General features: G+C 43.6%; 1 protein-coding gene across 2 annotated transcripts in view; it reads right to left on the minus strand.

Moving 5' to 3' along the window:
- Window positions 1–5,595: 5,595 nt before the first annotated feature.
- LOC126527302 (ubiquitin carboxyl-terminal hydrolase 19-like) overlaps window positions 5,596–27,381 on the minus strand; it is a 44,474-nt gene continuing 22,688 nt past the window's right edge. For both annotated transcript variants that reach the window (XM_050175088.3, XM_072284448.1), the window contains exons 18-25: window positions 25,784–25,927; window positions 24,346–24,466; window positions 22,946–23,057; window positions 21,292–21,392; window positions 20,053–20,095; window positions 17,039–17,267; window positions 13,895–14,061; window positions 5,596–11,822 (exon numbers count right to left, since the gene is read on the minus strand). In XM_050175088.3, the coding sequence (XP_050031045.2) occupies window positions 11,515–11,822; window positions 13,895–14,061; window positions 17,039–17,267; window positions 20,053–20,095; window positions 21,292–21,392; window positions 22,946–23,057; window positions 24,346–24,466; window positions 25,784–25,927 (1,225 nt within the window). In that variant the 3' untranslated portion in view covers window positions 5,596–11,514. The remainder of the gene's footprint in view (window positions 11,823–13,894; window positions 14,062–17,038; window positions 17,268–20,052; window positions 20,096–21,291; window positions 21,393–22,945; window positions 23,058–24,345; window positions 24,467–25,783; window positions 25,928–27,381) is intronic.

Here is a 27,381-nt window from a genome sequence, read left to right on the forward strand (position 1 = left end):
ATGACCTAGCATGCAAGTAAATAGTGGGTCAGAGGCAGAAACGCATTAACTCGCTGACAAATATCCGCATTGCGTTACGTGCGATAAAAAATAAAATTCAGCAGCGACTTCTACTTTTACACTTTCCTGTGTTTGTGCGCGCGTTGTTAACTGCGCTTTACAACATGTCCAAAATGTAATTTCCAATATCCTAATCGTATTTTGTGCATTGCATATGTGAATAAATATATTGCTAAGTGCCTGCATTACTCTGTTTTTAAAAACGAATACTGCATAGCCACAGCTACTGGCCGTCAAATAATAAAGCCTAATACAGTATATCAAAGTAAAAACATACAGCTGCGAGCTCGTTCCTTCCAAGTTTCCCTTACACTCGAAGATGTTTCAGTAACCGGCAATGCCATTTTACTGATGAAAAACACACAACTGCAAATGAACATAAGAAAAACGCCACAAGCGATGCGCGGATTGCAGTAATAGCTGGGTCAATCCGCGTGCGTTTCGTATAAGGGCCCTCTAATTCTTACGGGGATTTAGCGGTGCACGGAGGCGAAAAGGGATAAACACAACAATGCGCGTCATGATTCGAGTTTACGCGGCGACGTCGCACGGTTCACGAGAACAGTCAACCACATTCACACACGCGCACACACTACGCTCGATGTTTGTGTGCCGCGAGATCAGATCGCGCTGGCAGCCCGAACACGATCGAGGAGACACGCTGACACGATCCATACGGCCTCTTCATCATGTCACGACAGTTGCACTGGCTCGTAGCATTGAACCACAAGACACAGCAGTCGTCGTGTAATCGCTACACGACAGACACACTCAGCGGCAAGAAGACTGTTGGCGCACTCGTTTCCACAAACACACAGGATGTTGTTTAGTTGCCGTGAGGGTCGCGCGCTTTGAGAATCGCACGTTTGAGCGACGTTATGTCGAAAGTTTTCCGGTCCAAGCGACTGTCAGCCTTCATTTTTACACGACTTCTTCCTTCAATGCAAGCGCTATGTGTACGCAGCACACTTACATGCAAAAGATTTCACAGAGCATACGGGATTAAGCGTAAGCAATCACCAAGGCTCGCGCGGCGATTGAGCGCAAACGAACGAAATGTAAACACGCGGAATCGAGGCCATCAAGCCCTCATTACGCTCTCTTGAGCTATTTTCTTGGAGCACTTATTTGAAATTAAAGGACTAAATTTAGCAGTTCGGGTCCTTCTTTCGTTTCTCGCCACAGTCAGGCACCAGAAGGTTTTATTTCCGCGCGTATGCAGATATTTTTTCACCTCACGAATGCCACGGCGCCGCAGTTTAGCGTGGGCGCCGTCTGCTACAGGAACTTCCTAGGTGGCGCGCGCGGCAGATGGCGCTACCTTGGAAATTATAGAGGGACCTTAGGTCGGTCTGCCTGTCTGTCGGTCAATCGCTGGTCCCTTTCTCGCCGAGTAGGTTCCTCCTCACTCTAAAAAAAAAAGAGAGAAAAAAAAAACAAGAAGGAAGGAAAGCGCATCCGGCGGCGCGGGACTCATTCATTTATGACCGACAATCATTTATTTGCTAAAAGGCACTGTCCGCGCGACATCCGAATGCGCTGATATCGCATAGTGTCCAACGATACTTTTTCGGGTGCACCGAGACACATTTTGCTTATTATGTGCAATAGCTGTTACCATATCCAGAACAGTCAACAGAAGCCCATTCCCCTTTTGCGAGGAATAATCACAGAACACCTATGAATCATATGCATTGCTGCACTCCGAACGCATCGTATGGCGTCAGAATCGGTAGCGCCATCTCATTCGCGCTCCGCAAACTAACCGCTGTAAGCAGTCCATGGTTGGTCTTGTCCTGAATGTACAGAACCAACTTGGTACAGCCCCTCTGTCGTTCCTATGAATGGTACCTGGCGTAATTAGACATAGACAACGACATTGTTTGGGTAACGTTAAACAATCTGACGTATAATCACGTAATCGTTGTTCACACTCAAATAATCGGGGCAATCCAATATGCAGTTCTCACGGTGTCCCTAATGAAACGCTCTTAAATTTGTGCTCGATCTACAAAAGGAGTATGCGGAAGCACGTGAACACAAACGCGGGACATCAGGCGCACAAATGCTAAGTATTCATCTGTAACTGTTTTTTAAGAATACTCTAGCAATAACAATTAGACAATTGTGAAAATTAAGCTAATGAACTTTCAATATAACGCAAGACTTGAAGCCGGCCGTCAGACAGGCGTTCACCAATTGTACACTGTAACCAACTGCTCCAAGCCACTTTTGTAATTTCCACGGCGGGATGAATTGCGGCCAATTTCACCTACTGAAAACCCAAACAGAAGTGCAAAAAAGCGCAAAAAATGTCACGCCCGACGTAATTAAATTACGCCCGTGAGTGACTGCCTTCCATTAGACGAGCGCCTTCATCACGACCCGATCTCGCTCGCTTCATGTTCGGCCGACGTATACAGTAGTGAACAAAAATACATATATTTTGCATCTAGGTCCTGCAAGTTAAACTGCTCAGCCCACCCAACTTGTGAGTAAAGCGTATCTAGGCTCGCGCTACAACATGAACAAAGTGGAAAATGAAGCTTAATTCATTCTTGCACCACAAGCCGCACCAGAGATGGATTACATTTTCACCTTGCATGGATGGATAACATCTTGTCCGGCGCGCCTTGCCTGACATGAGCAGATATTTCCGAGCCACGGCCTAGGGCTAGGCACCGTCGCCTGGACGTGAAACGTATGTACGTGCACAGATGCGACACAGGCTACTGAGCTTCATTTGACGGTGATGACGCGGGCGATCACACCAAGACTGGTCTGGAGAACGCCCGCACTCCGCATAGGGCATCTCGATGCGCGTGCTGAGATCGACACCGGCCACGAACACGCGCCTGACTCACCCCGGTTGATCCTGTTGATCTTTAAAGGGCCGCTCACCAGGTCTGGCCATTTTGAGCTGACAAGCGCAGAGCGTACATTGCACGATAACAATCGTGTCTGCGAAGTATTACATCGCTACGCGCCGCGGTAAGATGTGAAATTTCAATCCGATCGCCGTTTCCCTCTTCACTCGCGGCCGCCGCGCTCCAAGCCGGACGGTGACACAATCGTGCCCCTGCGCCTACGTAATCGTGTCCGCAGTGTGACGTCGCTCGTGGTGACACGTGACTTCGAGAATTATTCAAGACTTGTTATCTGTGCGATCTGTTGCTTGAATTGACGAATTGAAGTTTACCGAAATAATAAAACAAACAGACGGAATTTCTGCGTGTTCTTTATTTTACTTCGCACCGAAGCAAGTGAGATGTACTTCCCACAGAGTTTCCTACAAAAATTACTAGAGGGAACTCTGGCGCTAGTGTCTACGGGAGCTGCAATGGGAGCGGTTGTCCCAGCATGGGAATTATGGGAAGTACATGGATTTGCCTAAACTTCGTCCTTTTGGCTTCAAACGGCTTTGTGACTTTGTAAACTAGTCATTAATCAACAGTGTATTGCGTAATAAATAATTAAATAAACATCATTAAAATTGCCATACGGCAGGATTCGAACACAGGGACTCTAGCACGGAAGCCTGATATTGAAACCATTAAGCCACGGACGCGTGTATCAACAAGCGAATGAAACGCCCTTATGAATTTATTGCGGGCATGCCAGTGCCTTGAGACGCTTGGCACGTTTCGATTTGGCCGCCTGGACAAGCTCAATCGTTGCAATTCATAGCAATTGTACGCGTTCACGGCGTCTTCTGCACTTCGAAGAATATAGATTGCGCTGAAATATACGACAATAAGATTTATATATCGTAATATACAAAGCCACAAGAACGTCTGGATCCACAAGCACGAAGATCAGACAAATCCATGTACTTCCCATCATTCCCATGGTAGGACAACTGCAGCGCCAGAGTTCCCTCTAGAAATTTTTGTCCGTACTCTCCCGGGGGAACGCACAAAATTGGTAGTAGAGACACCTGGGAGACCCTGCTGAGCAGCTCGGACTCTGAGCTCCAGCTCCGGCTTGTCCACCTGGCTGAAGAGGCTGCTGAGACCTCCCAGCCTGCATCTGAGGCGGCGGCACTCGCCCCATGACCTGCGTGTCGGGGGGTGGGTAGATCACCTTATCCGTCGGACATTAAAGTTTATTCTATCTATCTGCAGGAAACTCTATGGTACTTCCGCTTTGTCTGCTTGTTGCCACGGTCGTGCGGTCACGTGCGCAGGTACCGAAACTACGCCATTTTCTACAGTGTTCCAGCGCATGATCACGCCCTGCGATCCGCTTGTTCTGCCTCAGTATTCGTGTAGCACTGAATTATAGCGCTAGTCATGTTTCCTTGTGCACAGAGCGCAAAATCGTGCGCTGCGCGAACGAGACAGCAGCTCGCGCGCGACGCCGTAGGCGGAAGTGCGTAGCGCCGAAAAACAAAAAGCAAGGAGCAAAAAAAAAAAAAAGGAAATGAAGGCGGGGCCTGTGACGTATGCGTCACGCGATCCTCGACGTCCGGTATGGGAGAACGCAGGTAGGAATTTCGCTCGCGAAGCCTCGAGGGGCGAGCACTGATGCAGACATGCGCATTTGTTCATTCTCCCTGCCCTGCTGTAAGAATAAAATCAGTTGAAGTTCAGCACTCAATCTCTCGTTTCGTACTCTTCCTTCCCAAGTCCTTATTTTCCTTTTTTGGCGCAACAACGTATTCATTAGATCCCAACCAACTCGCCCAGCAACAAGTTCTACTAAATGTATTGCGCTGTAGGTCGATTTCCTCAACGACACATGCGAGCACCTAATGCACTAGCTAAAGGTTCTTTCGTATGTTCTTTCTTTCCGTCTATTTTTCTTTCATTGGTTGGTTCCTTCTTTTGTTCCTTCATTCCTTCGTTTTTTTTTTCTTTCGTGTCTTCATTCATATTCAGCCATTCCAGCTTCACTTGCTTATGGGGGTTTGAGCCATTCCAGTTTATATCTGCCTAGTTTCCTCGACTTTGTACTTGGCCGAGTTTCTTGCCTCTATGTGTAGGGCCTCATAGATGGTGCCAGACTAACTTTGATGCAAAGCACTGCCTTTTCCAGCGACCTTTGCACCTGTTTTTTGTTTCTGGCCTCTGGCAGGGAGGTTGATGACACTGTGCCGTGTGTCGCGCCAGTATCATGTGACATTGACATATGATGCGGCCTTCCTAGTTCAAGCAATGAGTTAGTAATAGCTTCTTCCTGCCCCCCCTCCCCCCCACACACACAATCGAAAACATGAAATATTCTATCAGTTTAGCAGGATTTAGTGTTACTCTAATTGAAGCACTGAAGATTTTGATTGGATAAACTCTATTGAAGGTCCTGCAGGATGCACGTCGGCACGCAGTGGGCGTCTCCCACGCAGGGACTAACAGGGAGTACCTGGCGGCCGCTGCGCGAGCTTGCTGGACGACCCATTGCTGGTCTTGGAGTAGCGGGCTTCGTAGGGTCTTTTTCCCACTTGTCCGAGGTAGAGAGCCCTTCCAAATATAGGAAGCCAACTGGAGTTGCATAAGCAGTTCAATTTATCCAAATGATCCACTGCATACAACCAAATCCAATGTTCATGCACTGGATTTTATTGACAAAACAACAAGTTTCACCGCTGGGGTAAAAATATATACAGCTTTGGTACAAGGCAGGCCTGTGCAAACAATGATGTACGTCGAGCTTACGACTTGAATGCTAGTTAACACTAACAAAGCAAAGAAGCAACACTGTTGTTGTAAAAAGACAACACTGTTGTCAAAAATGAATATCAAGAAAGGAGAAAGAGAAAGCAAGACATCGAAACCATCACAAAGAGTGAAACAGAAGTACAATTCACAGAGGGCAATGAACATGTTCACTACTACCTAGCATTTAACTAAGGCAGGTTAAGTGGCAAGGAGCATAACAATTAAAATCCATACTTCACTGGCTTGGGAAGCACCTAAAGTGGCTAGAACAGAGACTACGTCAATAAAAGTGGGATGGCCCTAATACTACACTAGCCTGTTGCAGGGTCGTTCACTTAGGATTTTGAGAGGACAAAGCATTTATGTGCCTCAAGAAATGTCTGCAAGTGTGATCAAAACTATAAAGAACTTGGCACAAATGCACATGTACGCAAACTCTGCCTTACTAATGACAAAATGGCCATCAATAATCTCAAAATTCATTGACAGCGTCATCAGCTTCCAGGTTTCTTAAGCTTTTTGATGACACCCTTTTGATAGATATTCTACACATTACTGATCAATATAAATTTCTGAACAATGTGTCTGAACTTTAATTATATTTATTCCAAAGCTTAAATACATTTGTCGGTACAGCCTAGGGGAACACTGAGGAGAAACAAACTTTTAAATAACTCTATACTGTAAGCAATATTCTTTTCGTTTATTAAGTGATGTCTTGCTTCTTCACGCATAGGAAATGGCCATCGAGACAAGTACAGAGCTTATTGCCACTTTAGATGTCTTCACTTAGCCTTATATACTAGAACTTCAAAATAACAAAAACAAATATAACAATTTATCTGATACAATGAGGTAAAACTAAAATTCGTGAATTTTTTTTCTGCTGACATCAGTGTGTATACTTGTAAGAAATATCGGAGTAACGGAGGTCTTTTTGTGTGGAATATGACTTTCTTATAATGAGGTTTCACTGTAATTAGCAGCTTTTAACATATGGCTTAAAAATTACACCAACTTCAAAGAAAGGAGACAACTAAAAATTAACAAATGTCAGACCTAACTAGCCAGCTGCAGTTACACAAGTTAGACACGCATTCAGGCACAAAGCAAACCTTGCAGAACACGTTTCATGAGAAATGTCTTAGCGTAAAATGCATTGCGTGGCTGTCAGTCAAAGCGAGCAAGACCAGCACTGCAAGCCAAGACAGAAAAAGGCCGAAGTCGGCAACTCTCCTGGTTATCATACACTAGGTTAGATAAGAGGCAGTGTAGTATGGCATTTCATTTTGCTAACTAGAAGTATTCAGTCAGTAGATTTGAAAAAGAAAGCACTCAAGGACTCTTCCTTATCGATACAATACTTCGGTACGTCAAATGCAGTGCGACTGCCTGCAATTTGTGGCCTCCCGACCTGCTAGCACACACACCTCAAAATAATTTCAACAAAGCTGATTAACAAAGAAATATGCATGGAGAACCGAGAGGGTCTTAAGCTTATCTTCTACCTCAGCCATGATCACATCTACTCTAATACAGAATATGACAACCTGACACCTGAAACTTTGCTTGAGCATGCAGCCCTCCATCACAGACTAAGCATCATTCCTCAACGACTCGGTGCCGCTCCCAACCTACGATGGCAACAACGCCAGAAATTGCCTTTGTCTCTTATAAACTATGCAACTCCTGTTATACCAAATCAAGAAAACACTTTCTAAAAATGAGAAAACTGTTCACCACCTGTTAAGTGCCCACAATTTACTGGGGGCTCTTAACACAGTACTGTTTTGAAATCTATCCGAGTCTGTCTACCAAAAGTGCCAAGCATGTGCCGCCGAAAATTTTCAGCCACAAGTGATGCTTCGCTAGTGAGCTCATATTAGGAAGCACTGAAATGCAATGCAAGAACATGAGGTTATCGAATTACCAGGACGCCAAATGTTAAGCTACCAACCATGTGCATTAAAGGAATTCCCCAAGAAAAAGAATACTGCTTGAAATGAGTAACAATCAGATCCACGAAGGCTTCAATAATGTACCTAGCATGCAGCCCACATGCACTTTAATTAAAAACCGTGAATTTGTGACTTACAGGTCGCTGACGGAAGCCAAAAGCTTACCTTACCTCTCACAACCCACCAATACATGTCAGCATGCATCCCGGCAGTCTCAGGTTACAGCCAATCACCGTGCTTTGCGTGGAACTCTTCCATAGATAACTTGAACTTTTACCTGATACAACAAGAAGCACAAAGCCTCACAGTAGTGACAGGAAGTCCTGCATGACGAAACCAAGAAGCAGGTGACATGAAAAATAACAAGGAAGCAGGAGATGTGCGCATTCGTGAAATATCTTCAAGAACAAGGCCTTTGATGAGCTAACGAACTAAACCATACCGAGAGTGACATTGCAAAGGGTGACATAGCTGACACCTCCAAAAGCTGACAAAACCAAAAGTGGCATCGCCGAGATTGATAACAACAGATGTGTGCAGTAGAGAATACAGCACCAGTGATGTGAGCATTGGTGTTGGAGAATATGTGAGAGTGGGAGATGCTCTCTGGCCTAAAATCCAAAGCCATATAAAAAGAAATGTTGACTAAAAGTAGCAGTTATATACCACCATAAATGACATCACCAACAGTGACATTACAAAAAGTGTTTACAGAATACAGCCCCCAGTGCTATAACTCATTGGTGTTGGAGGCGGGAGACAATCCCTGCTTTAAACACCAGAGGTGTGCAAAACAAAGTTACGTCAACAAGCACAGGAACATAACACTGCCTAAAGTGACATTGCAAAGAGAAACATCGGCGAATGTGTTTATCTTAATACAGTGCCAGTGTCATCACCTCAATAATTTTGGAGAACTTGCATCAGTCGACTTCCATTAATTAAAACCTGGCAGGACCAACGAACTTGATTGGCTAAACTGGCTGGTCGAATTAAACAAGATGGAGAAAAAAAACACACAAAAACACACCACTGATTCATTTGGGAGTATTCTCCCAATTGTAACATGCTCCCGAATAAAATGCTTGCCCACTTTTCATGTGTCCAATGGAGATAACTAACACATAGATGACATTAACGCTCCTAAACGAAGTAGAAATCTACTGCACACCCGACTTTTTAGCGAGAAAAATGGCAGAAGGTCTCATAAGTGTTGCGCAATGGCAGCTGGTTTCCTAAAGTCAGCTTCACTGTACAAATAAAAGTCAGCTTCGCCGCACAACATAGTTGCTATGCAGTAAAGCATACGAACGCTGCGAAGGTGGTTTTGATATTGCATCCGACTGCACTGCACAGGCAATTTTCGGCCTAATTGTCTTGAAAACAAAACGCGCACGTAAGAATCGGCTAAATACCATAACTATACGTTGGGAGTTACGGTTATTGCTTGAGAATTTTCATAGGGCAGGCTGAAAATAATTGCTTTTGACAGTAGATGACATGTGCTCAACACATTCAGTCTGCTATGCTATGCCGAGATGGATGCTGCCACTAAAGAAGTTGCCACTGGTGTTACCATAGGGGGTTAAGCGCGTGTGTGCTTACTGGTCAAGTTCGAATTGTTCAGGGAAGGCCAATTTTAGAAAAGAAATATATTAAGTTTGGGCCCATAGAAATACATGGGCACAGGTCGGGACCTTTGATTGGGATCGAAATAACCGAAAAAATCAAGTTAACCAGAGTCGAATTAACGCAAGTCCAGCGTGACTGAGGGATATTCCCTGCCCCAGCACCAGTGGGTTAAGAAACTAATTTGCATAAATGCCAAGAGTGACATCATCAAAAGTGTTCAGGCAAGAATACTGCTGCAGGGCTATCATGTCACTGACATTGAAAGGTATACATGAATGCAGAGATGCTTCCTACCTTAACACTACAGACATACAAAAAACCAATTCACATAAAACAGGAGCAGTTATTTTCTGGCTAAGGAAGACTCATTGTCATCATTTCCCTCATCAATACTGAAACAAGTATCAAAAGAAACGATAATTTGTTGAAAAAAAAAAAGAATAATAAAGAAACATTATTGTTTCTTTATTACTTTCCACAACCAAGCAACAAGGTAGCACTGTAATACTCCACTCACATGGGGCACTTAAGATCAGGATCGATTTTCTTGATTGTGATTAGCTCCCTTCTGCCGTTTATACAAAGGAGCCAATCGTGATTGTGAAATTCGATACCTATTGGGCTCGAATGCGATCTAAAGTGCCCCATGTGGCACTAGTGTAACAGTTAAAAGACTGATCTTTCGTCTTTATTTTTTTTTAATTTTCTCTTCCCCCCCCCCCTTCTGTTATGAAAGCATGCAGTTAGTAAGCTTCCAAACCAGCTCCTACCCTTCCAGCAAACAATGCCAATTGACATGAAACTGCATGAGCACATTTTCCACAAGTGTCACGCTGCGTTCATCACAAGTCGAGAGTGTTACTTCAATCTTTACATGTAATGAAAATAAATTCATCAACTCCTTCTATGCTTAGCAGCAAGGGCTGCTTTGTGCAGAAGAAGGAACACCAATGATACAATGATGATGATTCTTTTTTCAGCTGATGAGCTGAAAAAATGTCTCAATGCAATGCACTGCTAAATCAGCAAGTGATGACTATATTAAAAATGATGGCACAGCATTCTTTAATAGTTAGTAAAAAACTATGCAGCATTTTCAAAGCTGTGCGTTTTCTTCTTGAATGCCATACAGCTCACAAGAGATATCTCTGGAGCATGAAGCCACATATGACAGCCTGAACTTCTTTATAAATAAATACATAGGACCCGGACTTGTTCTGGCCTTCCAAGACTTTTGTGGCAAGCAATGAGGTGGTTGCATAAATGGAAAGCGTACACGAAGCTGCTCACCTAACCATAAATGCTTTGAAAAAAAAAAAGAAAAAAAGAAAGAAGGAAGCAATTTTAACTGCATACAAATGAAAGAATATGCAAAATTCTGCAAGCAAATCTTTATCACAGTCGTGGCGTGGTGGTGCCTTGCATCGGAATAATAACAATAATAAAAAAATATCTCGCCCACAAGATTTTGCCAGCAAAAATGTATGTTGTTGCTCTGAACAGGTATGAGGGCTTTTTCTACCTCACGAGTACACTCAACAAAGCCAGTACAACTAACCGTCATGAATTAACTGCAAAGTTTAACATTTACTACAACATAACGGGAGGTGCTACATTGCCAATAAAATTGTACCAACAATCTCTTGAAGTCTCTTTCACAAGGCAGGGATCCACCATCTTTTTGACGCCATGCTGTGCTCAGAAAAGCTTGCTGGGAGACCTTCAAATAGCCCCCTTTCACATACTGTGAATTGCCTGTCGTCTAAAACGAGCCCAAGAAGAGAGTGCCGGTTGTAGAAGATAGCTTGCACTCATGTTTGCAGCGTGGACTTGATTACACACATGCAAAAAGAAACAACACTGGAAGAGTGCTCCTCCAGCTTTGACTAGAGCTCGTCCAGTCTACTAGTTCCTTTCCGTGTGGGTACGTATCAAGTCTGGGCTGCACACGAGAGCAAGTTCCAGCAACCAACTACCCTGCCTCACTGCACTGACTGGTTGTACATAATTCACACCATGCTGAATTTGCAGCACCAACGGGGCTTGTTTTGGCCTTACATTTCCAGTAAGAAAATGTTGCATGCAGAAAGCAGCTGCTTTAGAAAAAAAAAAATTTAAACAAAACACACCCCATAAAGGAGAAGAAAAGTAACAATTTCAAAACCACCTAGAGTGGAGGGGGTCACTAACGTCCCAAGCCCCAGCGATCAGTCCGGGCAGTTCATGTCTTCCTCCTCGTCCATCGCCGAGTCGTCGGATGCCTCAGAGGTGTGCCTGTTGTTGTTGCTGTCGTTGAGGCAGGCCAGCTCCTGGCCCAGCAAGTTCTCCTGGTCTTTGACGAGCTTCTGCGACTGCACGGGCACGAGCCTTGAGGAGGAGGGCGAGGCACGAGGCACCATGGCCGGCAGCTCGAACGGCACGCCCCGGCGCCGGTAGAACAGCATGTACGCCGACGCAGTCACAACGCGAGGGTCTGACACGTCGACGACGCGGCTGTCGTCAAACAGCCTCCAACCTGAAAGAGCATGCGAGCTAACTGCAAATGCGATGCTAAAACCAACGCTGTATTGTGGAACAGGTATCATTTTGCAGCGAGGAAATTGTGGTGAGACTTGGTTGGTCTACCTTTGTCCTCTAGCTGCTCACTGTAAGACACGCGCCTGCAATCTGAAGTTTCAATTCAAGCTGTGGGGTTTATTGTCTTGAAACGGTACATAGGCTACGAGAGGTGCTATAGTGATGAGCTTCATATTACTTTTGATCAATTGGGACTCTTAAAGAGGTCTTGAACCACTGCTCGGGCTTGGTGAAAAAACAGTCTGCGGATAGCATACGCTACTGTGAACATCTCAGCCAAATTTTGCTGTTGTACGTGGTGCGTGGAACTCGCAAGTGGAACACGAAGTAAGCTTTCCCTCAAGCGCTCTCTATACAGCAGAAGCCTGCTCCTCATTCTCTTCTGGATGCTTTACTTCGTAATAAAGCGGATTCCCATATGCGGCTGCTATTGGCCAATGGTTGAAGCTTTTTGAAGCTTGTGTTGAGCATGTGCATTTTTGTGGAACACACAGGCACTTTATTAACTATGGTTTAATTTTAGACGCAGAACCCAAGCTGCAACAAATGAGGAAAAGCACTAACTGACAAGCAACACAATGTTTTTAGATAACGACTTTTTTTCTTTAGCGACCTTACTGTTGCCGACTTCGCAGGCTTCAGGAACATGCCTGAATAAACTTGCCCAATGTAAATGTCCTTTAGTGTGCTTCGAGAATCAAGACTTCCAATAGCATGATGGGAGATCGGAGGTCAAGAAGTAAAACTTCTTCGCAAACGAAACTTATTTTTCGTAAAGCTTGACGAAAGATTTGTAAAGTTGTAGAATGAGCCTGAATTCAAAATATTTATGGGAAATTCAGGAGAGTTAGCAGGTTTGCTATTGTATCATGACGTCAATAGTGACTGCGTGCCACCCCTGTGCGATGTGTGCTTGTACAGTGAAAAACGCAAAATTCAAGATCTCTTTAAATTTAAATTGACAATTAGTTCGAACTGCTCTGTTCGTCCCGGCAAAGTCCTATGTATTTGAATAGTGAAAAATTCCAGCGAGTTCAAACTCCAAAAAACGTTTAATGGTCACTTCAAACAAAGGCGAAGGCTTGATTTGTTGCTAGCTGCCGTTGAGGAAAGAGGCACAGGAAGTTGAGACCGAACTGGAGCAAGAAGAGTGGCACATGATCTCTTTTCCCATCCAGTTTAAACGCAAAGAGCTCCTAGCGCGCATGTTAAGTTAATGCACACGCACTCACTTGCCCCCCCCCCCCCCCCCCATCCCTCTCTCCTTCCTAGCATATGCTTGATCACATTACTGCACCTTCAGCTATGCCCCTCTCCTAGGACATGATCGATCATGTCATCTCCAAGATTGGGCACGTGGGAGGGCGACGCTCATCAAGCCACCATCTTTCTCAGCTCACTCGCACGTTTTTCACTCACGTCCACAACAAATGCCACACAAGGCACGTTCTCATCGTACTTGGACTCTATACGGAACCTAGGCTTTGTCCAGCACATGTATTCACCTGCTCATGGATAAAAGATAAAAACTTTTTAAATGCAAGCCCAGTGGTAGTTTTGGTTTTACGCTGTATCGCACAATTGACTAAGCAAAGAGGCTCTCCTTAGCTCGAAATCAGTTTTTTTTGTTTTAGTAAATTTGCGGTCCGCCCTTTTAGTTCAAGTTAACGAGATTCTACTTGTTCCAATCCATTTCCTAAGTGACTGGGACAAATAAAGGATTCATTCATTCATTCACAATGTACACACCTCCAGTGTACCGGAACAGAAACCGCTTCGCAAAGGCAAGTATTACAGTACATAAATTATTTAGGTAGGCCCTGGCGCTTCGCAATATTTTTCCTAGGCTTAAAGGGCTTAAATCTTCATTTAATGGAAAAAAACAATATAACAAGCCAGACATGGCAGTGGAGATCAAGTTTTGAAGTTCCACCAAAGCTGACAAATGTTTAAGGTCTCTTTACGTTCACCCTAAATATGCTGCACTGAAAGATGGGAAACAGTGCTCACCAATCTCGCTCAGGCGTGTGTCCACAGGGTCGACACAGCGTGCGAATGCAGTGTAGTGGCCACCGAGCATGCCGCCATGATGGTTGGTGACAGCAAACAGGTCATATATGGGAGGGGGACCCTCGCTGCTCCCGGGACCACAGTAGTAAGGGCTCATGTTGAGGCCACTAGCAAGAAAAAGAGGGCAGGTGTGGGGAAAAGTAAAGAAAAGTTTAGGGGGAACTCGCCAGAATGTCAAAATGGATTTGACCAGCTGTTAGCAAGAGGGCCTAAACACGTGGATGAGCCAGACTCGTCCTTGGTGCAAATTGCAAAAATATAATAATAATAATAATAACAATAATAATAATAATAATAATAATAATAATGTACTCATCCATGGCACGTAGAGGGATAAAAACAGACATAAGATTGTATAAGGAAACTACTTTTTTGTAACATCTACTACTGTGTATTTTTTAAAATGTATAGTTATTGTATAGTTAAATGTACATTGTATAGTTACTTAGCTTGTCTATGCCTTTCTAGTGAAGCTTGTGATCTTCTTTAGAGTAATTCTCATTGACGTGTAGAGAATCTTGTTTTACAGTTATAACAGATTTTGTTATAGCTATATTGTGTAATCACTCCACTCTGTAATGTATTTTGCCCTTGAGAGTATTTCATATAAATAAATAAATTCCGCACAGCACAATATAATGTTCCTGGGAAGACTGTGCCCATTATTTGACAAGCTATAAAGCGAGATAGTAGTATATCGTGTGGGAGCCTGCCACTAAGGCAGTATGGGTGTTCATAGCTAGCTGGAGAAATCACTAAAGCCTCCCAGATCTCTTTTTTTCTTTTTTCATGCCTGTCTAAATTTATACCCCCTACATACCTGCCAACTTTTAAGATAATCGCAAAATGCCTGCTTTATACATTGTTTACGATTGCCGTATTGACAACAACAATTTGAAGTTTTCTTTTGTACTTCCATCTAATAAGAGCAAAACTGATTAAAAAAAAAATCGAAGTATTTTTGCTGATCCATTTTCCCGATTCTGAGTTTTTAGTTAATCAGACCTACCTGCAGCAGTGACACTGGCTTATTATCGAACCAATGTATCTGGGCAATTGAAATTTCAACTGCCTTATGCATATATTTAAAATAAATTTTATAAACATCTCTATTAAACTACAACACAGATCACTGCTGCTGTGAAACTTACAACGGTGAACATGATGAGTAATAAAACCATTTTTAGAATACTTTTACCAAATGTGAGTACCTTTTGGCGTCGTCTATAGTACAGTCAATGACCGATTATTCAGACACCGATAACTCGGCCATGCTTGACTATTCGGACAGCCTCGCCATACTGCCACTAGCCCCATAAACTTAAAGGGACTCACAACCGACTTCTTAAGGACCTAGTTTTTTATGGCACAACACAAAGCTCACCCTCGGCAGTGTTTACCCCTGCAGCAGTTACTTCCAAAAGCGTGTGGATATTTTGCAAGCTCAATTTTTCTATCTGAGCAGTCTCTGAAAAAGTAGAGTCCCTCCTCCAGCAACGCTGGGAAGTGAGAGCGATGCCGATAGCCTGCCTCGCAAATTGTGAAAGCCGTCCGTTGTCATGCTTTCGCAGGAGTGAGCGCAACTGTTGTTGACAACCTACATTTTGACATTTTCAATCACTTTTGAAAATAAAAAGCTGGCACAATAAGTTTGCGTGGTTATACAAATGTTTCTTATATTTGTACCGCATTGTCCACCAAATGCTTGCATATGTCGTGGCTGGCTAGCCGCCTGTCGTTATTCTGTCGATAGACGAGCCAAGCCAACTCATTTTAAAAAAAGGTGAAGGCAGTGCCACTTTCCTGCTCATTGAAAACGAAAGCTTATCTGCACATTGTAAGTTATAAAAAGTAACAGGAAAAAGTGTACTGCGTTTCAAAATTATAATAAAAGAGACTAGGAACCACATACACTAATACAAGGACACGTGATAGACCTCTTATGCATCTTCAGGTTCTTGCCGCGTGGGGCACCAGAGGTCATTTGCTGCGCCTTTTAGTGAAGAATTAAACATATAAATTCAGGTTTGACGAGAAAAATCTGGCCTGTTTTAACCTATATGATAGGCAATCTTTCCATCAGCAGGATTATCTCGATTCATGTCCTGAGCGGTTATCTGTCTGTTTGATGGGCAAGAACAACCGGTATTTCGGACACCTTACAGCACGTGGTGGAGTAATTTGGACTCTGACAGCTCTTCCATGGACTAATTTTGCTATCGAGTCAAGCTACAGTGATATTTTTGTTTTGAGACGTTGCTGGCACGGTCATCAGCATGGTCGTCGGCCATGCTGCCGGTGCTCTGCTGAGCTGAAAGTGGTGAAGCTTAGTCGATATAGTAGTCGCCGATAACGATTTGGTGCATGCATACACTGTCCTTTCATCTACCTGCAAGAGATAGGATGACAACGGTCGAGATACGTGCCGTGATTTCGCAGCAACGTGTTCTGCTCGATTCTGTGCCACTCTCATCACCTACTGTTCATGGATGGCTGATCCTGTCGATAACTTGGGTGGAGCATCGCTTTGACCACTAAGGAAGCGCGAAACACGTGAAAAAAAAATTGCATAAAAAGTATGGCTAGAAAATGACGGACACGGAATGCCTAGGCCAAAGGCAAGTGTGTGTGCCCGCAGAAATACACATTGACAAACTTGGGCCGTATTCTTGAACAATCACTTTTGAAATATACTTTCATTTTTGCTACATTTCGCGTGACTAACACTAGATGCATCGACAGGCGGCAGCGCTAATGCACAGTGATAAGATAGCATGCTTCGCACTGGGCCAAGAATGCTGTCACTTCTATACGTCCATGTGTAATACACTACAGTCACGAAAAATTGAAGGTATCTCTGAAAGTAACAACTGAGAATATGGCACAGCCTTTTCGGTCACTTGTGAAATAATGCCACTTATTTTCGGGCGAATTCGTTATTCCGGACTCCCAATTAATTCAGAGGTTCTGGCAGTCCCTGTCGACTCCGAATTATCGTTTGACGACTGTATTTTTCGAAATTCCAAGGTTGGCTAGTCTCGGCATGCCCTCGACGATGCGAGACAAGAGCAAGAGAGCACTCACTAGACAGGGAACTCGACCATCTTGTCAATCTTGTCGCGGAAGATGGAACGGGTAAAGGAGAAGCGCTTCAGCTGGATGACGAGCACAACGGGCAACCGCCACAGGGAGAACTCCTTGGTAGCCTGGCGATGCTCACGGCAGCCCGGGCAGTACCACGCCTCCTGCGGGTCCAGCACCTCGGGCTCCGTGAACAGCCGCAGGCACTGGTCTAGTGTGATGCCGTCCTCCTCTGCGAGCAGGACATGGAAACATTCCAGCAACAGGTGTCACTCAGCATCCACGGCAGTCCCGATTATACAACAGAACCTTAATATAACGAACATGGATGTAACAAATTATCAGATACAACGAAGTAAATCTAACATAGTCTCACTCGTGCCAGTGTGCAAGAAATATACGCTTATCATGAATATTGGATATATGAAAGCTATGTTTGTGTCTGATAAGACTTTGTTATAATGAGGTTCGACTGTAGGCAGCTGCTAAATGACTTCTTAAATCGCTTATTAAAAAAGGAAACTTAAAGGCCAACTGTAAGAAATTTTACATTGTCTAATTTGAGCATAAGTGACTCGTGTTTACTACTGAAGCAATGTCGGCGAAGCTGCAGGGCTGGTGACTGTCTAATTTTCTTAGCAGACTTACAAACAGCACCTATGCAGACGACATGTGGACGTGGCGATTAGCGGATACAACAGGTTTGTTTGATTCACCTGCACCACTGTGAACCAGTTCACGGCGATTCACGAGAAGTTCAGAAATTGTGCAGCTCGATTTCTTCGGGGCAGGAATACTGCGACACTCAAAACGAATGTCAAGGGTGCAGGCGTTTTGTTTCTTTCCGTCTAATGTGCACGCAGTGCATAAGTTTGAGAAGTCCTCAAGTGCTGGTATGATCGACTTCAGAGGCGTAAATACACATACGCTTGCGTACACAGCAGACACACATAAGTGGGGTTTTAACGGCACTTGCGCATGTGTGCTGTGTCGTCTGCTGCATTGCTGTTTTGCACCTGTACGTCTGTACCAAGTCAGTACTGACAGTAGAGAGGGTGCAGCAAAATCGTGAACCAGCCCTGCACCTTTTAAAACAAACAGCGAGGTTCAGAGGGTGCCATTGCTGCACCTCTGAAACGAATGGCAGAGCGCAGCACCTTGTGAACTGGTTCAGGTGGTGCAGGCAACTCGAATGTACCTAACCCAACTTCCATCACGTCGCCTCCGAGATTTACCGGTGCACCAGAGGCAGAACCTAATCTCAGAGGTCATGCAAAGTGGCCGCAAATTTTATGTAGTCTTCTTTTTTTTCTTTGCAATTTCAACATGAAAATCGTTGACATTTTTCTAGCCTTTCGCGATGCATCCACTCGTATTTCAAACAAAAAGTTTTGCACATGGCAGTTTTGTATTTACTGTCTGAATCTAGCCTTTTTGCACAGTTTCAAATTTTGTTTCAATTGGCCTTTAAGACCAAACACTATTGCAGGAGCAGCTAGCTAAATGCGTGGTAGCATAAATAGTTCTGCTCGGTATCCACAAAACCAAATTTGACGAGGTTTGTTGAAATTAAAAAAAGAAAAATAGTAACACCTGCCAGCAGATGGGAGCAGGTTTTTTATTTAACCCCTTAACTGCCGACAAACAGGTAACTTGTCATCACAACGAGCGTCCTCTGATGCCGATGACGCGTTAACTCCCCATGGACTTTCTGCACTTTTTGCACATGTGTGATTGTGCTGTTTCTTGTAGTTTTGATAAATAAATATCAGACAATGACCTTTGCTATATTTTTTTCAACAAGACCAGTAAATATGCAGTAGACGTTTCCGGTAGCGCAATATTTTTGAAAAAACTGGCACAAAATATGCAGGTCTATGAAAAATTCTGCACTTTTAAAATATTTTGAAAATTTGTCATGGCAGTTAAGGGGTTAAAGCCATCAAATTATAAAGGGTGTTAAAAGCCAAATATTTTTTTCAAAAGCTGCAGCATCAAGTTTACAACTCGGAAATAAAAAAAGAAAGAAACCAATTTCTATAAACTGCACATATTCGAGACACCTAAAGCAAACAAAATGGATGTATCATACACTGCTCACAATATACCACTACATTGCAAGTAGGACTTTTGTAAAACCCTTGTAACAATTTTCGATAATTCGTAAACCCGTACAGTCGAACCTCGGTATAGCGAACGTGGGCCTAATGAATTATACAATATAACGAAGTAAATACAACCATTTTTCTTGCCGACATCAGCCAGTAACAAATATATGCCTCTAATGAATATATATAACGAATATAATTTATAACGAACATATTTTTGTGTCTGATATGACATCGTTATGATGACGCTTATTGTCCTTCACTTCTGCCTACTTAAGATGCGCTAATAGATGCAGTTAACAGAATTGAGATATATGTTCTTGGTGCAGTGTAACGGATATTCCAAACTTCATGCCTGAATAATTTCTTTGAAACGTAGCAACTTCCAGCAGTCCTTGTTTTAAAAAGTACGAGGTCCTAAATAAAGATGTTACTTCCCACAGTGGCTGAGATTCTATCTTTTTCTCTCAAATGCAACAAATTTAATTCAAATTGTTCAAGCAGTTGTCTCATGAGAGTATTTCTACATTTTACAGGTATGTGGACAGGGAAATCAGAGATCAGCTTGAGTGAAAGCTTCCTCATATTGTCTACAGCTAGAGCACAACAATAGTACAACAACAGGAGAGAAGTGACGAAGCGCTGTGTTTACATCACTTCTATCCATTCAACATGCTGTCCTTGTGCTCCACTGCACATAACAAATTAGTTATTAGCCCTAAACTTAGCCCTTATACCACAAACATACGAATGAAACCAGTTCACATTAAACAAAGACCTCTGTCTTTCACATGTAGCAGCCCACTGGCACTGCTTTAACATCTGACAAACTGTGCAGTGCAGAGTGATTGGTATGGTGTTTAACTGAACAGTTATACATGTAATGTAGGAAAACGAACGCAGGCTCACCATAAACGGACATGTCGCGGTCGTCGTTGGACATTGAGTACTCCTGTAAAATTGCAAAAGTTAAAAGATTGAGCACATTGTTGCAGCAGGATTAGCTTCCAAAAGTTGTTGGCTTCAGCACTTGCAGATGTATGTTATACAAAGGTCCCCAAAATATACACACAGTTAAGCCTCAATATAATGAAGTATTTATCTCTCTATAACCCCTTGTCCATAGAACACCAGTGCATATTGAACCTCAATATAGCAAAGTGTTTATGCACTATTTCGATACAACAAAATTTCATTGCCGCCACAAAGAAATACTGAGGCAATAAATGGAAAGTTCCACAGCCACAGATCGTCAAATGATTTAATTACATGCGGCTGCTTGAGAAAGCAGCTCTCAATTAGCACACTGCACCACCAAGGCGAAGTGGCGTCATGTACCGCACACAGTTCAAGTGCGATAATATCTTATGGCAACCCTTGAAGTGAATGCTTTAGGTGTGAGTGAAAGCGTGCGAGGGCGAGCTGAGAACGATGGCAGCTTGAGGAGCGCCATCTTCCCGCGCAAGCAAGGGGAAAAGGGAGGGGTCGGGGGGAGCAAGCTCGCAGTAACGTGATCAAGTGTGCGCATGGGGCCACTCTCAAATTCAACAACGATTGTTTTTCTCATTCCGATTAGCTTCTTTCGACTGCCGAATTAGTTCAGAAAATTTTGCAGCCACTTCCGTGTAAGAAAAAAAAACTCGATCGGCAACGGCAAGTGAACTTATTTGCATGAAAGATCAAATTTCAATGAAATGAAATTTCTATATAACGAAGAAAACCGCAGTTTTTACGGACTTCGTTATATCAAGATTTAATGGTGCAGCCAATAGCCTTGAAAGCAGAGCAAAGTGCAGTCTGAAATGGCTGGAAACTCATCCACTCACAGCTACCACCTCACTAAGTTTTCACTACTTCGTTTGTCCTCTGAACAAACAAGCTGAAAGCTAAATCAAGTGTAAAGAAATTTCCAAAGCACATCAGTCATGAGACTTCACTCGCAGAGGCTACAGTACCAGTCAATAACCTTCAGGCATAGATTCCATTCTGTACGTACATTTCACATTGCTGCACTAGAACTGTCAGTAAGCTTTCAATGTATTCAAAAGTATCTGACAAGAAAATAATTGGCTTATAATCAAAGCATACTCAGAGTGGTCCATTGATTGGTAAAAAATGCAGCTCCAGGTCTTCCAGACAATTGCTTACCACTTCCTTAGACTCGACAAGGACATAGTTCCCTTGACGCTGGTCGTTCTTCCAGTCCATCGCCAAACGGATCACTCCACTGAAGTCCAAAGGCTCATTCCCTAACCAGAGATCAGGTAGGAAAAAAAAATATAGAAAGTTCATTGGCATGGCCCGAAAACTGCGGCAAAACAGCGGCAGAACAGAAACTTTGCATTAGCTCTAAGCCTTTGCAACAGTTTCACAAGAGAAAATTGCCTATGCAGCACTAATTCACAGCATGTTACTCCTCCGTTTAAAACTGTAAAGAAACCCTAGAGAGAAACATTATTTGAGCTGTGGTAGTAAACTACCCTCTATGATACAAAATACACCACTCCTACTTTCAGAACAGACTTAATAAGTCAGAAAAGACAAAGAAATCCATCCAGTGGCGATTTGGCGGTAAATGTTTGCATTACACCGTACCCCTTTAGCTTCGCAGATCATTTTAGCTCACTTGACACATGTCCTGCCTCTTCGAGGAGCTGAGTGCAACTGACACTGGTCTGGAGCAGACTGAGGTGACGATGCTTCAGTTCCACCACCCTTTCCCTCTCTGGTAGGCCCATTCGCAGCTGCGCTGCTTTCTCTCCCTTCTTCCCAGCTCCAACTGGCTTCTAAACTGCCCACGCTCTTCTAAGCTAGCAGGAGAGTTGCAAGCTTTCATCTCCTCTCTACCGCTACCTTGTGACCGGCTTCACACACAGTAAACTTTTGTCTACTTTGACAGGCCTGATGCTAACGCATCAAAACAAAAGACTGGTGGTAATGCAGCCTTGCACTTCTTGCACCAGCTTGCCATGACATCAGTAATTTTGATGGCGTCTGTACGGGCCTAGTTACATTCTTATTGGTAAATATGGACTACACTGAATTCAAAAAGAGTTGAAGGCTAAACTTGACAAGTTTCATGATGTTTTGCTGCACCACAGTTGCCAAACTACAAAAAAAAAACATACTTTGAAATTTGTGACATCAGACTGACATATGCCAATTCCGGGATTTTGGCGCCAAATTCAAGAAATAGAAATTTAAGACTTTCATTCAATTTCTCTTCTAATAACAAGCCTATTGCCACCAAATCTACAAAAAAAATAGAGCTTTTAAATTTTACTTTACCAGTCTACACTGACTTGGGTGTTTCTCTGCAGTGTCCCTTTAACATGTGGCAGCGTGACCACAACCTCCTGCGCTAGTGATGACGACAACAGCTCACAAGCATGTATTGAGAGATAAATAACATGCTAGCATGCCTGGAACGAGCGACTGCATCTAACCACTGCTCAGAAGAACCTTTGGCACCATGGCTGGCCGGCACCAATAAATCGCCTCCACAAACCCTCCCTTTTGCTCTTTCGTCACGGCAGTTTTTGTAATCTTTTCTTCACCTTGCTGCCTTTCCCGAACCAAAGAATGAAGTGCCAAAGTATAACTTGCCTTTACGAGTAAAATTTTGCGTGATTATACATGCTGGAGGCATAAATGACACAAGAGGCTTTAGGAACCAGTGCGAACATCACGTGCCAACTTGCTACCACAAGTAAAAAAAAAAGTATCTCAGGCAAAAGGAAGTTAGGGTCACCTCCGTTTGTTTCAGTTACAGTAAAGGCACTGGAAACCTCGCAATGCTCACCTTCATCTTCAAGGACAAAGTCAGTCTTACTGGCGATGTTTTCGGTGTTCACACTGGTCACCGTGAACATGGCTCCACTGCTGTCTCCGGCACCTTGGCTCACGGCGTCGGCCTGGGTTGTCCAAGTTACGGCTACTTTTAATATAGCTCAGGTCACAAGACTATGCTAGCAAACTTCGAAATATCACACAAAATGCCTCCAAGGTTTGACAACACAAAAAGCCAGCTTTTGCCACAAGCCAGAAGAAATAAACAATACACGAAACAATGAAGACTACCAGAAGAACTTATCCTTGGCCAAGCTGGTGTTTAGGGTTAGTCGGTGTTTAGAGGAAAAATGAGCATTTAGCACTTTCTGGTTCAATGATCCCCATAGGAATTGCCATGCTTCACAAGGAACATCAGGCACACATAAAACCACAAGCGAGAACTAATGTAACCAGCCACAGTTCCAGCATTTCTAGTTACATAATTAGACAGCTTTAGTATAGCGTTCCGGGTTTTTAAGTAGAAGCAATCGAAAAGGCTATGGCTGCGCTATATGCATGTCCTCAAGGAGACCTAATTAAAAATTTAATTCTAGGGATTCGTGTGCCAAAACCACGATATAATTATGAGGCACACCGTAGTGGGGGACTCCGGATTAATTTTGACCACCTGGGGTTTCTTAATGTGCATCCAAAGTATAGTACACGCGTCTTTTTGCATTTCACCCCTATCAAAGTGCAGCCGCCGCAGCTGGGATTAGATCCCGCAATCTCGTGCTTAGAAGCGCAACACCAAAGCCACTAAGAAACTACGGTGGGTGAAGAGCCATTTAGTAGAGCATTCCGCATGGTAAATGTATGGCCAATGCCAAATGCCTTGACAACGGCTGATATATAGAAATCAAAGCACTTTTGCAGCAATGGTGGCATCTTTTGTTAGGTCTGAGAGCATCAGAACAGATGGCTCAACTCAATAATGATGACAAAATGGTGCCAATACTTTGTCCTCAATGAGAGACTAAACAAAGTGAAGGCTAATTTTACCACCCATGTTTTGCTGTCGTGACAAAAAGCAAGTAACTAGGCTGTTTGGGTCAAAGCAGGCAATCTTGGCCCACTATGCTGTTATACTAGCCAGGCAAAACACGTAATCCTAAATCCAAAAGACAGTTCGTGCATAGACTGCAAAGCTGATCATGGCATTCTGCGCACATGCATTTTGGACCCGATATTTTATATAGCATACATGAGGACTTTGTGTACACTACACAAAAACTCTACTTATGTATATAGTGCCGCAGATCATCACTGGTTCTCCCTGAAGTTTCACAAATGTCTGCATGCCTAATGACACATCTTGGTTGCTCGGCAAGGGTAGAATACAGGCAAGTGATATTCAAGCCGAGCACTCACGTGAATCTCAACTTCCTGGTTAGTGTCAGCCACCTCATTGTTGCAAGCAGCTGCAGCCGTGGCTGCATCCAATGTGCGCTTGCTAGACTCCACGGGTGGTTGGAAGACATTCACAGAATGCCTGAACAAAAAGAGTAAAACAAACAAAAGAAAATAATAATTGGTCAATATAGGCTGCACAGAGTAGCAAAACTGCAGTATGCATGTAACAGTGCTCACGGAATGAAATGTGACAGAGAAATTTTGAAGTACAGCATCCAATGCAGTTACTTGAAACTGCAGCGTCATATTGCTATGCATTTGGTCTACAAGGGTGGCATGGACTACTGATCCAAGCACAAGAGCGAAAACTACTCCGATGTAACACAAATTGGAGATGAGGGAAACAAAAGGATGCATAATGGTTAGGCCTAATCTAAGATGTTTCATTCCACGAGCATAGTACTTGCATTGTTGTTCTAACTTCACAAAATGATTTTACGGTTGCAGCCACTCTTTCTTAATTCAAGTTTCACAGCAATGTCGCATCTTTGGATCCACATTGTTTACACTGAGCAAGGTTGTCTGCTGGTTAGTCCAGACTTCTTGTCGACGACAGCCACTGAAACCAGCTCAAGACTGTACAGAAGCTCACTGCTTTGTTGACTAGCTGCACTTATGATGGTTAGCTTTTATTACTTCTAAAAAAAAAAAAAAACCAAGCAAGAAACAAATTTTATTTTTATAGTGGGGTTTAATGTCCGAAAGCAACACTGAGGCTTGAGCGATGCCATAGTGGGCGGGGGAGCCAGATTAATTTCAACCACCCGGGGTTCTTTAACGTGTACGTAAGTCTGGGTGCATAGGTGTTCTTGCATTCTGCCCCCTTCAAAATGCCGCCCAAGTGGCTGGGACTGAACATACGACCTCATGTTTAGCAGAAGAATGCCACAGTCACTGAGCCACTATGACAGGTCAAGGAAACAAGGATGCCAAGCGTTCTACTGAATGAAGATGTTAAAAAAAAATTCTCTGTAATGAAAGAAACCAAAATAGCAGTATGCTGGAAATCCGCCTTAAAACTGCTAGAACAAAAAAAAGAAAAAAGAGTAAAGGTCAGCGCATTGCACAGCTACTCTGACAAATTCGAGAAATAAAATTTGCAGATTAGCTGCATAGCATGATGTTATGGGGGTGTGGCGTGGCTCCTATCACATTCAGTGCAAGTGAAAAAGAAAACTTCACCAAACCCCGCTGACACGAATCACCTCGGAAGGCAAGATTAAGACACGTGGCCAAGTTTTCAAATGTTGCTGGGCAATGACCATTGACAAATGCGGCCAAACAGGAAAGTAAAACGTGTTGCCCGTAACTCTTTTTCTAGCACTATGTATCTCAGTGCTCTTCGTTCACAAACACGCTGGTTGTGAAAACACACGAAAATTTGGTAAAAACGTACCTCGAATGAGCCTCCATGAGCCGGCAGAGGTTTTGGTATGTTGCCTGGGATGCAGGCATGCTCAGCACGAAAGGCAGGCCTACCAGCTCTGGGTAGAACTTGCAGGCACTCTTGTGCTGTTGCCAGTGGTTGGTCTGGCACGTCCTGCACACCGGTAGATTAAGACGTTCGCTGCACTTCTCCTAAATTGCCGAGAGGTTGTTTAGCAGAAAACAAAATTAGGCGGAAAATGTCCCTGTTGTCCGTCCATGTAAGTAAAGCTTCCTTAGTTTTGCAGAACGGGGCATTGAAAGAAAACGCCTGGTGTGTACAATGTACAAGTCTCCTCAGTACGTATTTACAGATTAGAGCCTGCTCATGGTTTAAGGTCATTCCTTCTGGTTCCGCAACCGTCTGGATCTTACGAGGGGGCGCCATTCACAACAAAGAGAAAAGGTATTCTGCAGTCTGATGAAGTCGACTGCCTCTTTCGGATTGGTCAGTAGTTCAGAGTACCTTCAACCAGTCATTTGCAAAGTCAGCTGGTCTTGCTACTGCAAAAAGAAGACATGCCGACGATTTCCGCGCATTTAAATTACTTGCTACTTTGTGCATGTATCATAAATCACATGAGTGAACTAAGACAACACGTAGCACACAACCTTTAATCGAAAACCGCAGTCGACCGCCACTGGTTACGTATTCATGAATGTTAAGGGTGCGGATAGGGTGCAGGATGTGTGGTCGGAATTAAGCAGCGTGTAAGCCAATACAAGATCAGCATGTCAGACCTCAGTGTGCAGCTGTGCAGTCTATAAGGGCTAGAAGGAGAAACGGACAACAATGTGCGAGACTGATGCTAGGAAAGCCTCGCTCTAAAACGAAGGCACAGGGAGGCAACACGATTGACAAATGTTTGTTCTAAAGGCCGACTACGTTTCTATAGTAACCCTTTAAAACAGAGCCGATATGAAAAGGCAGCACAATAAATTAAAAGTAGAAGCACCACTTCATCACTATCACTGTATTGCTAAGGTTGAAATAACACAGTTTACCATGAGAAACAGGGCGATCGGCTGTGTACAGGCAAACGAACACGACATCAGGCTTCTTCAGCTCTAGATCTGGGAGATGTCAGTGAGAAGCTCATCAACCTTCATGATGAAGATCAAAGGAGCGTCCAAAAGTGCTGCTCCTAGTTCCTGAAGCAAATGGGAGTACAGCTGCGAATGTAGACGCCAAATGCTTTGTCGGCACTTCAGGGGCTGAATGTTGTCAACCGAGAAGTTCAAGGAAGTACAAAGAGACAGGCTGATATAATGGCAATGCCACTTCATTTCTTTGAATGCTCCCGTCTTGTGCACGAGTCTGAAATTCGGCATTTACAAATGGCTGCCAGTACATTTGATCGGGAAAGTGTAGGCTTCAGGCACGGGGTGGCAACTTACAGAAATATTACCAGCGCATGCTCTTTAGCCCACCTCGTGGAATGTGTTTTGAAAACTGTCTCCTCATTTGAAGCACCGAGTCCGGGTGCGCTTTTCCACAAATGTCTTCAACTAAGACGTAGCTTCTGAACAAGGTGGCGCTGGACATGCTTACGGCGATTCTTACACAAG

The sequence above is a fragment of the Dermacentor andersoni genome, chromosome 9 (assembly GCF_023375885.2).
Source record: "Dermacentor andersoni chromosome 9, qqDerAnde1_hic_scaffold, whole genome shotgun sequence".
NCBI lineage: Eukaryota > Metazoa > Arthropoda > Arachnida > Ixodida > Ixodidae > Dermacentor > Dermacentor andersoni.